The sequence below is a fragment of the Coptis chinensis genome, chromosome 6 (genome assembly GCF_015680905.1).
Source record: "Coptis chinensis isolate HL-2020 chromosome 6, ASM1568090v1, whole genome shotgun sequence".
In the NCBI taxonomy this organism is placed as follows: Eukaryota; Viridiplantae; Streptophyta; class Magnoliopsida; order Ranunculales; family Ranunculaceae; genus Coptis; species Coptis chinensis.
This window is the reverse complement of record NC_141461.1, coordinates 91,357,542-91,371,054: the sequence shown is the minus strand read 5'-3', so window position 1 is coordinate 91,371,054 and position 13,513 is coordinate 91,357,542. Positions and strand designations below refer to the sequence as shown.

Genomic DNA, 13,513 nt, shown 5'->3' with positions numbered 1-13,513 from the left:
GAGAACGACGGCGGCGCTCAGGCTGCTGTTGGAGAGCTACCAATTGGGCGGTGAGCGCATCAACCTGCCGTTGGAGATCGGCCACACGATCTCACTCATACACATTTTCTAAAGGATCTATCCTCTGACCTCTCCCACGACCAGCTGCTACGCTTGTCGCTCGAGGAGGCAAGATGTCAGGAAGTTTTATGGCTCCGATACCAGATTATGCAATGTGATAGAATCGAATAGCACTCAACTCTCACAACAATGGACAGTACACTTTATATTCTGGTTATAATTCAAAACTCAAAAAACTACCTTCAAAAACCCTAACTAAGCCATCATATAGGCGTTCCCACAATACTTGCGAAATAAAGAAAAAGTACTGGACTCTTGCCACATAAAGCCCACAACCTATTGACATAAAAATAACATTCGGAACTTAAAACCCAAAGGGGCACATGCCCATTGCTCTAACAAGTTTAATACTATTGCCTTGCTCTGACAAGGTTTATACTGCATCAATTTCCTGCTGAAACGACTAACATTGGCCTCTTTATATAGATAAGCTAAACCTTTTTTTGTTTTTTTTTTTTTTTGAAATGGTTATGTGGTTTAGGCAAACCCCTACTTGTTGATTAAACTTCAAAGGGTTACATACCTCCCCAAGAGTATGATCATTATAGGGAGAATCTTGACTACAATAATAATAGGCTCGAAGCCTTACAATCATGAGAAACTCATGAAAATAACCCACTCAGGTACATACACAAAGACTTCTAAATCTAATTAAACAAAGTAAAGGAAACTGCTAAATCAACTTGCTAATTCTACTAATGCAAATATCCTAAAAGTGGACCTTCTCATCCTGCATATATCAGGTTTGTTTCGAGTCAGTTATCGGACTATTGGAACCAATTGGCAGCCCTACTTGAACACAACCATCTCCATACAATATATGCCTATAAATGAATTAATTACATTAATTGAAGAACAAAGTAGTATTTTAGAAAAAAGAGATACAAAATTCTCGATTAGTGAAGAAGAGAGATAAGAAATTAAGATGAATAAGAATAAGAACATTTCAATAAGCAGGATAAAGATGAAGATGAAGATTTAGAGTAGAAAGAGAGAAAAAAAGAGATAATACGAAAGATAACTCAATTGAGAATTCTTGATTGTAATTCAAATCATAATAATAATGGGTTGATTCTTATAAAACAGTAGAGAAACTATATTTATATATATGGTTTCTTGGACTCTAAGCAATGATTTTAAATAGACACAAACTTAGAAATTACTTAAATACTAATTAAAACTCTTCTAAGAACTATAGGTACTTATCTTATCCTACATCATTAATCCTCGGTTAACTTATTTCAAAGTACATCAGATTTCAAAACATGTACAGTTGATAATTCATATCCCGCACCAAATGAACTCAGCACTGCAAAGGACGTTGTGTTTCTAAGTTGTATAGAAGCATCAACGACCAGATGAGAGGACTGACCCTGCAACTGAAGATGATCTCAGATAATTTAGATCCGAAGAATGGAGAGATGATGAAACAAATTCATCAAACCCTTCCTGTCCACATGTTATACAACCGGCATTAAAACCAAGCGAAGATAACTCCAGAAGAGGAACGTCTTTGTCCAAAAATTGCACCACTTGCCTCATGCTTGGTCTAGCTGCGGGTATTTTGTGAGAACAAAGCAAACCAAGCTTCAAGACCAACTCCATTTCCTCAGTAACGTAATCACTTACCAAACTTGGGTCAGTGGTCTCAAGAATTGCCCCTCTACTCCAACAAGAAACCACCCAGTCCACCAGAATTATCTTCCCATCAGATGCCAGCTGCTGTATTGGCTTCCTTCCGCATGCAACTTCGAGAAGAAAAGCTCCAAAGGCGAAAACATCGGTGCTCGTAGTTCCCTTGCCTGTTCGAGTCATCTCAGGTGCAAGATAACCGAGCGTCCCCACAACATGCGTCGTTTCAGGATTTGTTCCATGGTCATATAATCGTGCAAGCCCAAAATCACCTAACCTTCCATTCCATTCACCATCGATTAGCACATTGCTAGCCTTGACATCTCTATGAATCACAACCTGTTCCCACTCTTCATGCAAATAAACTAGCCCAGAGGCTACACCTTTGATGATTCGAAATCTTTGGCTCCAATTAAGCCTAGAACTCGAAGGACAAAAGAGGAACTTATCTAGACTTCCATGAGGCATAAAGTCATAGACCAAGAGTAGCTCACCTTTTCGCCTGCAGTATCCAAGAAGTTGCACCAAATTTCGATGCCTAAGCTGGCCAATACTTACTATCTCGGCGATGAACTCCTTAATACCTTGTTTGGATTCATGGGAGACTCTCTTTACTGCAACTTCAATTTTCGAAGAGGGTAATACACCTTTATAAACTCTACCGAAGCCACCAATACCGAGGAGCTCCTTGTCCCTAAATCCCTTGGTAGCAATATAGAGATCTTTGTATGAGAACCTATGAGATCCAGAACCAAGCTCCCAATCTTCGAATACTTCCGCATACTTTCTCTTCCATCTTATTACAAAGAATGTGATAGAAATGATGGTTACCACAAAAACAGGTATAATGATAGGTAGTCCAATCGTCAAAGCCTTGGACTGCTCCTTAGGTCCTCTTCGAGGGAGCTTGGGAAGTCGTGATAGATCGAGTGCACGTGCTTGCCCGTTCATCTGAAAGCTCCATCCTAGGATGTAATGTGACGTAATCACAACTGAGCCTGTTGACGATGAGAAACCCACGTACATGGAGTCCAAGATGATGGATGAAAGATCATACGACAAAGACAAGAGTGGAATTTGGGGTTTAGGTAGCTTAATTGGAGCAATTGTAACATTGAGTTGTTTTTCCAATCCATCATACTCGATCCAAACTTGCATCTCTTGGCCACTCATTAGGCTTAGATTCTTATAATTGCGACCGGTATGATCGAGATAGTACTTTGCAGGATCAGATATGGCTGACGTTAAGTTATTTAGATCAATACCAACATGGTTAGCATTGATGTCACCAAACTCTGAACTATATACAGTATCAAGCTCGACAGCAACAATGTGATTGGACGGATCCCCATTACTGGTGACGTTGAAAAGGCCGAGATATTGGCCGGCTACAGCTCCAGGTAAGCTTCTTGACGGTGCAATGACAAAGGCAATACCATGACCTCCTGTTTCAGGATATTTCGGGACCATCGCAAAGACAAAAGTAGAAGAGAAGGAGAAAATGCTATTGTTTGATGATTGATTCTTGAACTGAAATGGTTTTGGATAAAACGCATGGCCTTTCTGGAGCTTGGTGTAGTTGGTTAGCCTCAACAGTCCATTTCCGGTTATCTCAGCTACTCCATCACGGTAGAATCTACTATTTTTGAAGCCGTTATAAACAAAACTAGGATTTTCCAAGGCAATGGCAAAGCTAGTAGCTAAGAGAAACAACCATGCAAATATAGTAGACATGACTTAAAAGTTCCAAGTCACTGTTAGAGCACACAGGAGCACCTCTACCTATATAACTAAATTGCAAGCGATAGCTAATCAAGTTTCGTTTTAGCACTGATGATGATTAATGACAGCCTATAAGATTTGGCTCCACTCGAAAGGTCAGATACCATTAAGGGAATTGATGACCCACAACGTCGTCCTTAGAGCAACTTAATTTGAAGGACACCCGCAGACAATCCAAGATTCCAAGACTTAATGACCCACAACACCCTCCACCGGAGGGAATGTAGAAGTCTATAATTTGAAAATCTAGACGTCTGGACTCGAGGTCTTCTTGACTTGAAAATACAGTTGACGCGGCATGATTGCTTCGATCTACAATGTAAATGTATAGTCAATTAGAATGTATTAATTATGTTAGAACCCAATCCAAAAGAAAGAGATCGAGTATTATAGGTTCTTGAATAAGGCTCGAGGAACCCAAATGATTGCCTGTAATATATGATCGAGGGAGAATGGGCAATAGTTTCCCTAGGGAAATTATATAAGCGATTCCGTATCCAGACACCAATAGACAACGGTCGCTTTGGCGGGTGGAGAACGAGTTGAGATAATTTTTTATCATGCATTGCGAGCTAGCTCAAGGAACATCTTCGCATGACATTTCAGTTAGAGAGTGACATATTACGAAGAGACTCATCAGCTCTCATTTACTGTCTTGAGAACGTTGAAGCTCCTCCTTGGCAAGTGAACTAGGAAAGACGTCTAGTTGAAAATTCATAAATAAATAAACATTACGTATTATACATTTTTCATATCGAGTCTGCCCGTCTGGCATGAGCTATGCATTCAGTCGGGTCTCCCTTTATTAGGCGCAGAGGAGTTAGATTGAGTGTCCTTGCATAGATTCTTAGTCTCCTAGAGTTTCAGTTGCTAAAAAAATTGAGTAACTGTAGTCTACTTGCCTAAAGAAAACCAGAATACTGACAAGGTTATCGAAAAAAAAAATTACATACTGACATTCTTTGTGAAATCTTGAATTTATTGATGTAGGCTGTCACCGCTTTCACTAGTGTGTTTGATTTGTGGGAATAATTCCCACTCATTTATAAGCTAAACTACTCATATTGGTTAGTTCATTTCGATGGAAAATTTTCCAACTCGAGAATCTCACCCAAACTCTTCCACTCCCCCTATTCATAAAAACGTCGTTGAAAAGTTTTCGCATGGGAGTTATTCCCGCCAAATCAAACACGAGTAATGGAAGACTTAAAGCTCGTTTGCTGGCAAATTTATGTGGAAACTAATGAACTGAGTTGAAAAGTAATGAACTTTGCTAGTAAATTTTTATATTTGTTTTGAAGGAGCAGCAAACCTGTTAGCCCTAAATAAATTGCTTGTGCAGAGAACTGAGATAACATCAAACAAGATAGCTGCTTCTGGTCGTTTGGTGGTGGTACGCGCTGAAACTGATGCAAAACCTTTCTTACACTCCTAAACTCATTAATTTGGATTTCAGCTTGAAACTTGTATCAATACCTTTATAGACACCCTTGAACCAACTTTCATAATAACTCAGTTGATATTGGTTTTAGCAACCACGCAGACAGAGAACTGCATTAAAGATGGAAGAAATTTCAATTTTGTCCTCGTTTTCTTTTCTCACAGCATTTTAGATGCACTACAAACTTGGTGCTCCAAGTGGGCTAAGTTTTGGCCGAGCAGTCTCTTTAAATGGAACCCAATTTTACCATGTGGATAAAGATGTAACACCCAATTCAAACAAACGATTCCCAGACTCCAGTATTTCCTTTATTAAGCAAAAGTTATCATAACGATCACCATCCAAATAGTAAATACAAGATGACCAGCTACTCTAGTATAAAACAAACATGGGTTTTCTACTACACTTCCAATGGACTAGTCTTAAAAAACTAATAACTGAGACTTAATTATCCTTTTAAACTAGAGCTACCCTGAACAAAAACAAAGTTCACCTTAGTATTCTAAGGCTTCTCTTCATCTGATTGAGAGCACTGCCCAGGGATAGAGTCAACAAAGAACTCCTCAACTGAAAGAACAAAAGTTAAGAAGCTTTGAGTGTAATGCCACACTATATATTAGAAGAAGGGATAAAGATATTGTCATATCTATTTTGCAACATGAGTTACTGGAAACTATACTTCACAAGGCAAAACAACTACCATAGAGTTTCATTTGCTGCTCAAATAAAAAAACTGCAAAAGCACTGAGATACCACAGCTTTGTATTAACAACATGTGGAAGAAAACCAAGAAATCAGTCTCTGCTTTCATCCATTAAGTTCATGCATGTGTAACGTGATGTTTTACAAGTGCAAAGAGCTTGAAAGGAAAGATACATACTCCAAGGGACCAATTATCACAGGTCACCACGGATTAGTCAGATAAATTTTGTTTTTCACTCGTCTTTTGGAGCACGGATTTATACGAGTTCTCAAATTCTCGCATGCGATCTACATATCAAGCGATAAGATTCAAGCTAACAGGTGTCTTTTGTTCTTTTAGAACATCCAACTGATAGTGGTACTTGTGAACAGAAATTACAACACTGAGCCATTTAACCCATCAGAATTTACAAGTAATCCTATTCAAGTAAATGATAGAAGCAGATAATGGGTATGTGTTTCTGCAGTTAGCCAAGTAATTTTGCAAACTCAAACAGATAACCACGAATTGCTAACCAGTAGTTAGCAGTAGATTGTGACGTGTACAATAAATGGTGAGAATAGGGCCCTACATACAAACCGAGTTTGGTAACATATAATTAAGAGAGGTCTGAAACACAGACCATGTTTTGGGGAAAAAAGGTGAAAAAAAACTAGAACGATTTCAGAATAACTGCAAATAAAAATGATAAATATTTACATCGCACATTTTTCGTAAAAAAAAAACTAAAGCAGTTTGAAGAATAAATTAGTGCATAGAAAACAATGCAAACAAAACAAATAATAGGAGCTATCTACATAAGAGCATCATGGCATCATCTGTGTAACAGTAAAACTGTAGAAATAAACTTTAGAAAGAAGACATGTACATGGGGATGCAATTTCACTTACCTAAATCATCATGCTCTGGAGAATCAAGCAAAATATCTGAATCAGAATTCAGGAAGGGTGGACCAGGGTAACTACCAAGAGCTCCAAGATCTGAGAATAATCCAACATAACATACATTTAGGACAGACAAAGACTTCCTAATAATGGCATAACCAGCTCTATTAGACGGTATATTAAAAAGTTAGAAAGCCATATTTTAAAAAAACTTTTTTACAGTCAACGTGTACACAGCTTGACAACCAATATAATATTCATAAAGCATATCAAGCCGATTCTAGTTGATCTCATAAAATTTCATCAACTATCAAGGCAGTACCAAAAGTAAGAGTTTCATCACTGAACTGGATCTACATGTTTTGATAGTATGGAAGATTACCTCCCAAGTTTGACAAGTCAGCTGTTAGATCAGACAGGCTGAAATTCCAGGGTATATTAGCCAATGATCTAAGAGAATCCCTTCCATTCCCTACGCCATTATCTGGTCCAAGCTGCAATCCTACTGAACATGCCACATCAGATGTAAATGCTGTGTCGAGTACTGATGTGTCCACACTCATTCCTGACATTTCTGACGGAGTGAAAGGAAAGTGACCACTGGATGCTACTGAAGCAGGACTTACGGCCATCTCTGACATGCCATTGCTCAAGGGGATAACAGGTGCGACATCGGTAACACTGCTCTCCATCATCGTGCTTCAAAAAAGACAATAGATTTGCAATTAGCAAAGGCACAACTTCTTCGCACTCTAAAAGATGAGAGAGAGAGAGAGAGAGAGAGAGAGAGATTACTGTTGTAAGTCACTATCGAATTATATAGTCCCACATAAGGCATGTAAACCCTTTGCGTTATAATAAGATACGGGCCTGCTCCATTAATTGACAATTGGTTTTGACTTGCATGCTCTTAATTTAAAATGGTATCAGAGGAGACTGTTGTATTTTGGTCCAACTGCCCGCCAACTCCACATATATATAAGATATATAGGCCCACAACAGGCATTTCATGATATATAAGATCCTGGGTCGCTCATTGCAAAATGGATTTGAATTGGACGCACAATATTTAGGAGACACGACAAGGGAAAATATTTCTCCCACAATAGGATCCCTCTTCAATTATAAGAAGGAACAGTTGAAGTTTGAAAACATGGACTAGGAGTCTAGGACTAGACATGACACGTGTACATAAACCACTACTTGGAAACCCTGAAAACAAACTTGTGGGAATACGATGATCGTTATTCCCACAAACTCATCATTAGAAGTAAATTCTGTTTTAGCCAATTAGTTGTTGGTGTTAAAATTATGTCATGGCTCATCGATGAAGGTTAGACAAGAAGGTGGTGACATGAAGGATATTGAGAAACGAAAGGTAAAATAGAAAGGAGCCAATGTTCTTACTCGTTCCCCGAATTCATGCGAATGGGATGAAAGTTTCCTGGGGCAGGGACTCCATTTACCACGTGACAGCTTGAAAGACCACAACCCATGGAATCAAGATGGGGTTGACCAGTTGATGGAATTGGAGGCTGCTGCATAACCGGGTACCCCATAGGTAGATTGTTAACTGCACTGTGAAAGAATCAGCATTGAATAAGAATGATAATGACGGTATAAATTACCTAAGCTCTACAGGTTATCCAAGATTCTATATGTAATAAAGTAATATGAAACCACAAATTACAAAAAGAAACCCAGATTTTCTAAATACAATTACCAAAGATCTCCTCATTTTCATCTCCCCACCCCGTTTCTTTTATTTTAGTTCAATTCATTAAAATTCAAACAAAACCAAACTACAACTCAAGTGAGAACAGAGAAATAACATTAAATTCCACTTCTACATCAAGTAGCTTGAAGATAATAAGTTGGCAAACAGAGTTGGGAGAACTAAAGATAAGTTGAAATGCACTAACCAAGAACCCAAGAAATTATAATACTGCAAAAGTTCACGAAAACTTTCACAGGACCACAGTAGTCGATGCACGCAATCAAAATATCCATATCTTGTCCAAGAAGAAGCAACAAACAGTTTTTTGGTTTACCTGGTTTTAGGTATTACAGACGTACAGCTACCTAGTACCAACTGAAGAATCGATATACAAATATAGATAACAATATACCCGATGGCTTTTCCACCATTCAATTAAAACATTAAGGCATGCTAGAAACAGGAACTTACCAGGCATAGGATGTATCCCATTCTGTATTGGTGCCAATGGAACCTTGGGTGGTACAGGGTACTTCATCAGGTGGTATTGATGATCAAGCAAATGGTTGAACAAAATGATTTGTTTCTTCAACTTTAACCTAATGTAATAGGCCCTGAAGAACTCAGCATTTTCTTCCTCCAGTTTCTGCCATACTGATGAACACAAAGAGCGGAGTTTAGAAGGGTTGCACTTAAAGGTACTACATATATAAAATAACACATCTTTGTGAGCCCATGACATTCGATTGGATCTAAGGGCTAGCTTGCTGTGAATGAAAACAGGAGAAGCAAACAAGAACTTGCCAAGGTAATGGTTTTGACAGAGTTTTATCTCCATCATAAATGTTAAACGTGCAGTCATGCACTAATTTATATATGCAAGGACTACTTTGCTATAGCTGTTCATAAGGCTAATGTATATCTTGATGTCCGGGTATAACGACACTTTTTATACAACGTTTTATACAATACCCCCTACCGGACCCTTCAAGATGTTTTAAAGGCTAATTTTTTGTACATAAGATGTTCTCACCATGGATATTACCTCCACAAAAAATCGGGTCATTTGAATATTTTTAAGTTTGCCAAAAAAGGGTTACAAAATCGATAGTTTTGGACCGTTGATAAAAATTCATAAGTTGAGAGCAATTTTTCTCATGGTTAGAAGTTTTCAAATGTGTTAAATTTTTGTGGAGATGATCACCATGGTGTGAAGATCATATCTACAAGGAATCAAGACTTAATTCATATTTTCAAGGGGTATTGTATAAAACATTGTATAAAAAGTGTTGTAAACGGAACCTACCCCTATATATATAAAAGGCATTTCTATTCGCTTTGTCTAACTATAAGATTGTTACAATGAATTTTGTAGAAAGAACTTAAGATTGTGTACACTTATATCAAAAAGAAGAAGGGAAAGGAGCCATGGCATATCCATGTGGTTTATGCCTTCTAGAGAAAACAGATGCTTCATATGACAAAGTGTTGGTGATGCATCCAAAAACCCTTGTTTTAGTTCCATATTGGTTCATATATTATTAGATCTATTTCTAATTACGTTTAGGTGTTATTCTGATGTTTTTAGCATAGGATATTTTTGGGGTTATGTTTAATTCCGAAAATTAGGATTATTAGTTTCTAAATTAAGTAAATTTGAATTAGAAGGCTAGCTTCTAAATTCATAGCTTCTTTGGCTATATATTGAGTTGCAGGCCTTTGGCCATAGTTAGAGTGGATAAATAATAAAAATTGAGTGTTGTGGACTTGTGGGCTTCATGCCTTGTGGAACAAATCTATAGTACTTGTAATAGACAGAGAGAACTGGAACTTGTTTTCTGATGCATTCCACAAGTATTTCCGTTTTGTGAGTTATATTTCCATTTCTTAATGTCTTTTCAGAATTTCCATTAAATAATTTGCATACATGTTAGGTAGACGTTCCCTCCTGAAGTATGCATCATCATGAAATCTAATAGAAAGAAATTTAAGTGACCTACCCAGAGTAGTAAATCCAGGCTCTATTCTTGCTCGGCTCAATAGAGTTTTTACCACCTCATCTCTATTCATATACAGCTGCAGGCATCGCTCTATCAAGTTTTGGACCTACAAAAGTCAATTAACCAAGAGTCCGAGCAATTAAAAACTTTAGAAAAAATTTCAAACAGAAAAGTATAGGTTACGTCGAGTTCCTATAGAGCAAGCAACTCAAACTTATAATCCAAAACAACTGGTTAACAAATTGTCTTACTAGTTCAATATCTTCACGAGAAACCTTCCTGCCATCATTGCTTGATATGGATATCGACCCTGAGTCAGTTACAGGAGCTTCATTTGCTGTGTTATTGTGCTGGTCACCTTGAGACTCATGTGACACTTGTGCTGAGGGTTGTACATCCGGTGCACTCTGTGGGTCCTGTGGAATTTCAAAACCAGTGTGTCAAATTTAAGAGACAAACATTTTCCGAGAAACTGTACTCAAATAATATATACATTTAAAATTTCTAAGCAGTACTAGCAAGCCTCAACTTGCTATTCTTACATTTCCAGACAAAATTAATTACACAGGACTCATCATGATGAGCTCTATTCCTTGCTAATATGATATGACAAGTAACAACAATAGAACTTGGAACTTATAGACACAAATTAGGTTACAAAGAATTAAGTCTTAGCATCTATTGAACACAATTCACGGATGGTCAACATCATATTCATTCACCAAGTTAGATAACAATATCAGCTTTCGACAAGTCACCCCAAAATAACATCCGAAAGACAAAAAACATAGAAGACAGGAGAAACACAAAAGTTCCTCAGAGACTACGTTTAGAAAAACCCCTGGAAGGTAGTCACTTCTGTTTCATGCATGATGATTTCATTTTCTTGATTTACACTAGATTGCTTCGTTGACATAAAATTATCTGTTTCACCAAAGCCAAAAATAAGTCACTAACACTGTGCAATCATGAAAATTTCACTCTAATGATGGACTAATTTTATTCAGACATCACATTACAGCACAACTCTGAAGTCAAGTGTCTGCTAATAGTATTCATCAAGTGAAAATTTCTCAATAGAAATTAGGCAGATGGGTGTAATAGTAGTACCTGCAACATTGTCATTCCAGTCCAATGCAAGAAAATTGCATTTTTCTCTTCTTTCCTCACCACTACAAAATCACTAATACCCCAAAGCTCAAAACTAACGTCACTGATGCCCGCACGCTTGTTCCATCTTTACCTAGAAAATAATCATAGACTCATTGAATACAACTCATCTGAACAAAGGATGAAAAAAAATATGAAACAATAAAATAAAACTACTACTAAGCTTTGAGCATTTTTGCAACTCGAACAACAAATAAACACAACACAAGATTACATATTTATAGACAATCTCAAGTTTAAAAAAAAAAAAAAAAAAAAAAAAAAAAAAAAAACTAAAATTTACTGCATCCAATTGAAACACAAAAATAAAAGGCTTACAAGTTCACAACACTAAATCTGATCAAAATTGATGTCAATACACACTAGTGTTACTACACTGTGCATTACAGTTATATAAAAGCTAAAAAAAAAAAGAACCTTATATCAAAATGAAGAGCAGAGAACAGAGATTAAGGATTTACAGTGATATAAGCTCAGATCTTTGAAGAAATTGTGCTTGATTATATTACAGACTTCTTTTAGGGTTTGTTGTTGAGCTTTAGAAAATTAATTAAATAAATAAATAAAAAGATACTTCTTCGTTTTTGAAGATTTGGTGAAGTGAAAAAAAAATTTTAAAAAAACTAAATAAAAAATCTGACCAAATGAAGACAGTTCTACGCTTTTTATACTCTTTATTTTGTTTAAAAGTTAATGATATATATATATATATATAATTAAAGCTGCTAATTAAATTATTTTATTATTATTATCTTTTTTACCGCATGCGGTAATTTGCAGTCAACTGATGCACGTAGCCCCATGTATTCATAATTACATGTTTGGTTGACTTATTATTACAAAGCGAATCGTCCTCGTGTTTTTAGGATTGGACTGATTACGTATTTTCAAATAAAAGGGAATCGATCACCTAGCACTACTGGCCCATACACTGGTGGCTCTCACCAACCAAGGCCCAAAATTTCGATATCGGTTAATATATCGGTGTACCTAAAAACCGAGATATATCGGATATATCGGATATCTCGGTTCTTTTGGTGACCAGTCCAAAGTTTCTAAAATATCGGATATCTCACCGATATATCTCGGATCTAGCACGATATATCCTGGATATATAGGATATTTCGAAAATTTCAATATTAAATTATTAACAATTGGTCAAAAAGTCAACCGATATATATCGATTATCTCGGAAATATCGATTATCTCGGCGATATAAACTTTCATATCGGAAATTCCGATATATTTCGGAAAAAAAGGGGTTCAATATTCGGTGGATATATCTCGGAAAAATCAATATCGGTGTACCAATTTTCCAAGATATATCGGCGAGATATCGGATATCTCGCCGATATTTTGGGCCCTGTCACCAACTCACCAACTGGCCATATAGTCAAACCGGTCCCAAGGGACTGGAACACCAGTACCAAATGCTTGTTGGTTCGATGATAATATGCCACTCGAGGCTAAAATGCTAAATAACACACTGACAAAATGATAAAGATCAGTCGTCACTCTTTTATGGGGAAACATAAAGAAAATATAATCAGAGGAGCACGCGTAATAAGGGAATTCTTACTGATCACACACTTGTATAGTTATAAATTATAATATAAACTTGGCTGATTGGCTTACAAGCATCATGCCAAAAGCTCCACATTTATATATATAGTCTCTGCCATTAGGTCTCAAGTCTCAACATGCGTGATCCACAACCACATAACCAAAAATCATGAAACTAAAAACTATAATATACCGAATTTCTTATGCAAGTAATGGATTTTCACTGATTATAGTTGCCCGATCGTGGTCGGATATCGTGCCATGATGATTTTTGCAATGATAATTTTGCATTATATTCAGTTTACTGAATGTAAATTCAATCAAACGCATCATTCAATTTAGTGGGCATAAATTCAATAAAACTTATAAATGGCATTATTATGTTTACTGGGCATAAATTCGTACGATGTCAACAAAATCATAACTACTTTAAAAATTCCAGCTCCCACGTACGGTACTACAATAGTAGTGTAATATTTTTTAGAATGACTCTTGGTCCAT

General features: G+C 36.8%; 1 protein-coding gene and 1 pseudogene across 2 annotated transcripts; both read right to left on the bottom strand.

The window, feature by feature from the left end:
• Nucleotides 1-1,126: 1,126 nt before the first annotated feature.
• LOC147495375 (L-type lectin-domain containing receptor kinase SIT2 pseudogene) lies at nt 1,127-3,542 on the bottom strand (annotated as a pseudogene). Its single transcript, XR_015197470.1, has one exon. The product of XR_015197470.1 is annotated as an L-type lectin-domain containing receptor kinase SIT2 pseudogene (transcript).
• A 1,706-nt stretch (nt 3,543-5,248) lies between these two features.
• Nucleotides 5,249-12,141, bottom strand: LOC147495374 (uncharacterized). The gene is made up of 9 exons (XM_086564009.1): nt 11,911-12,141; nt 11,390-11,522; nt 10,531-10,695; nt 10,280-10,385; nt 8,751-8,933; nt 7,970-8,135; nt 6,945-7,261; nt 6,569-6,658; nt 5,249-5,542 (listed from the first exon to the last, which is right to left on the bottom strand). Exons 2-9 carry the CDS (start codon nt 11,402-11,404, stop codon nt 5,478-5,480), a joined length of 1,107 nt encoding a protein of 368 aa, XP_086420135.1. The 5' UTR covers nt 11,405-11,522; nt 11,911-12,141; the 3' UTR covers nt 5,249-5,477.
• Between the last annotated feature and the right edge of the window lie 1,372 nt (nt 12,142-13,513).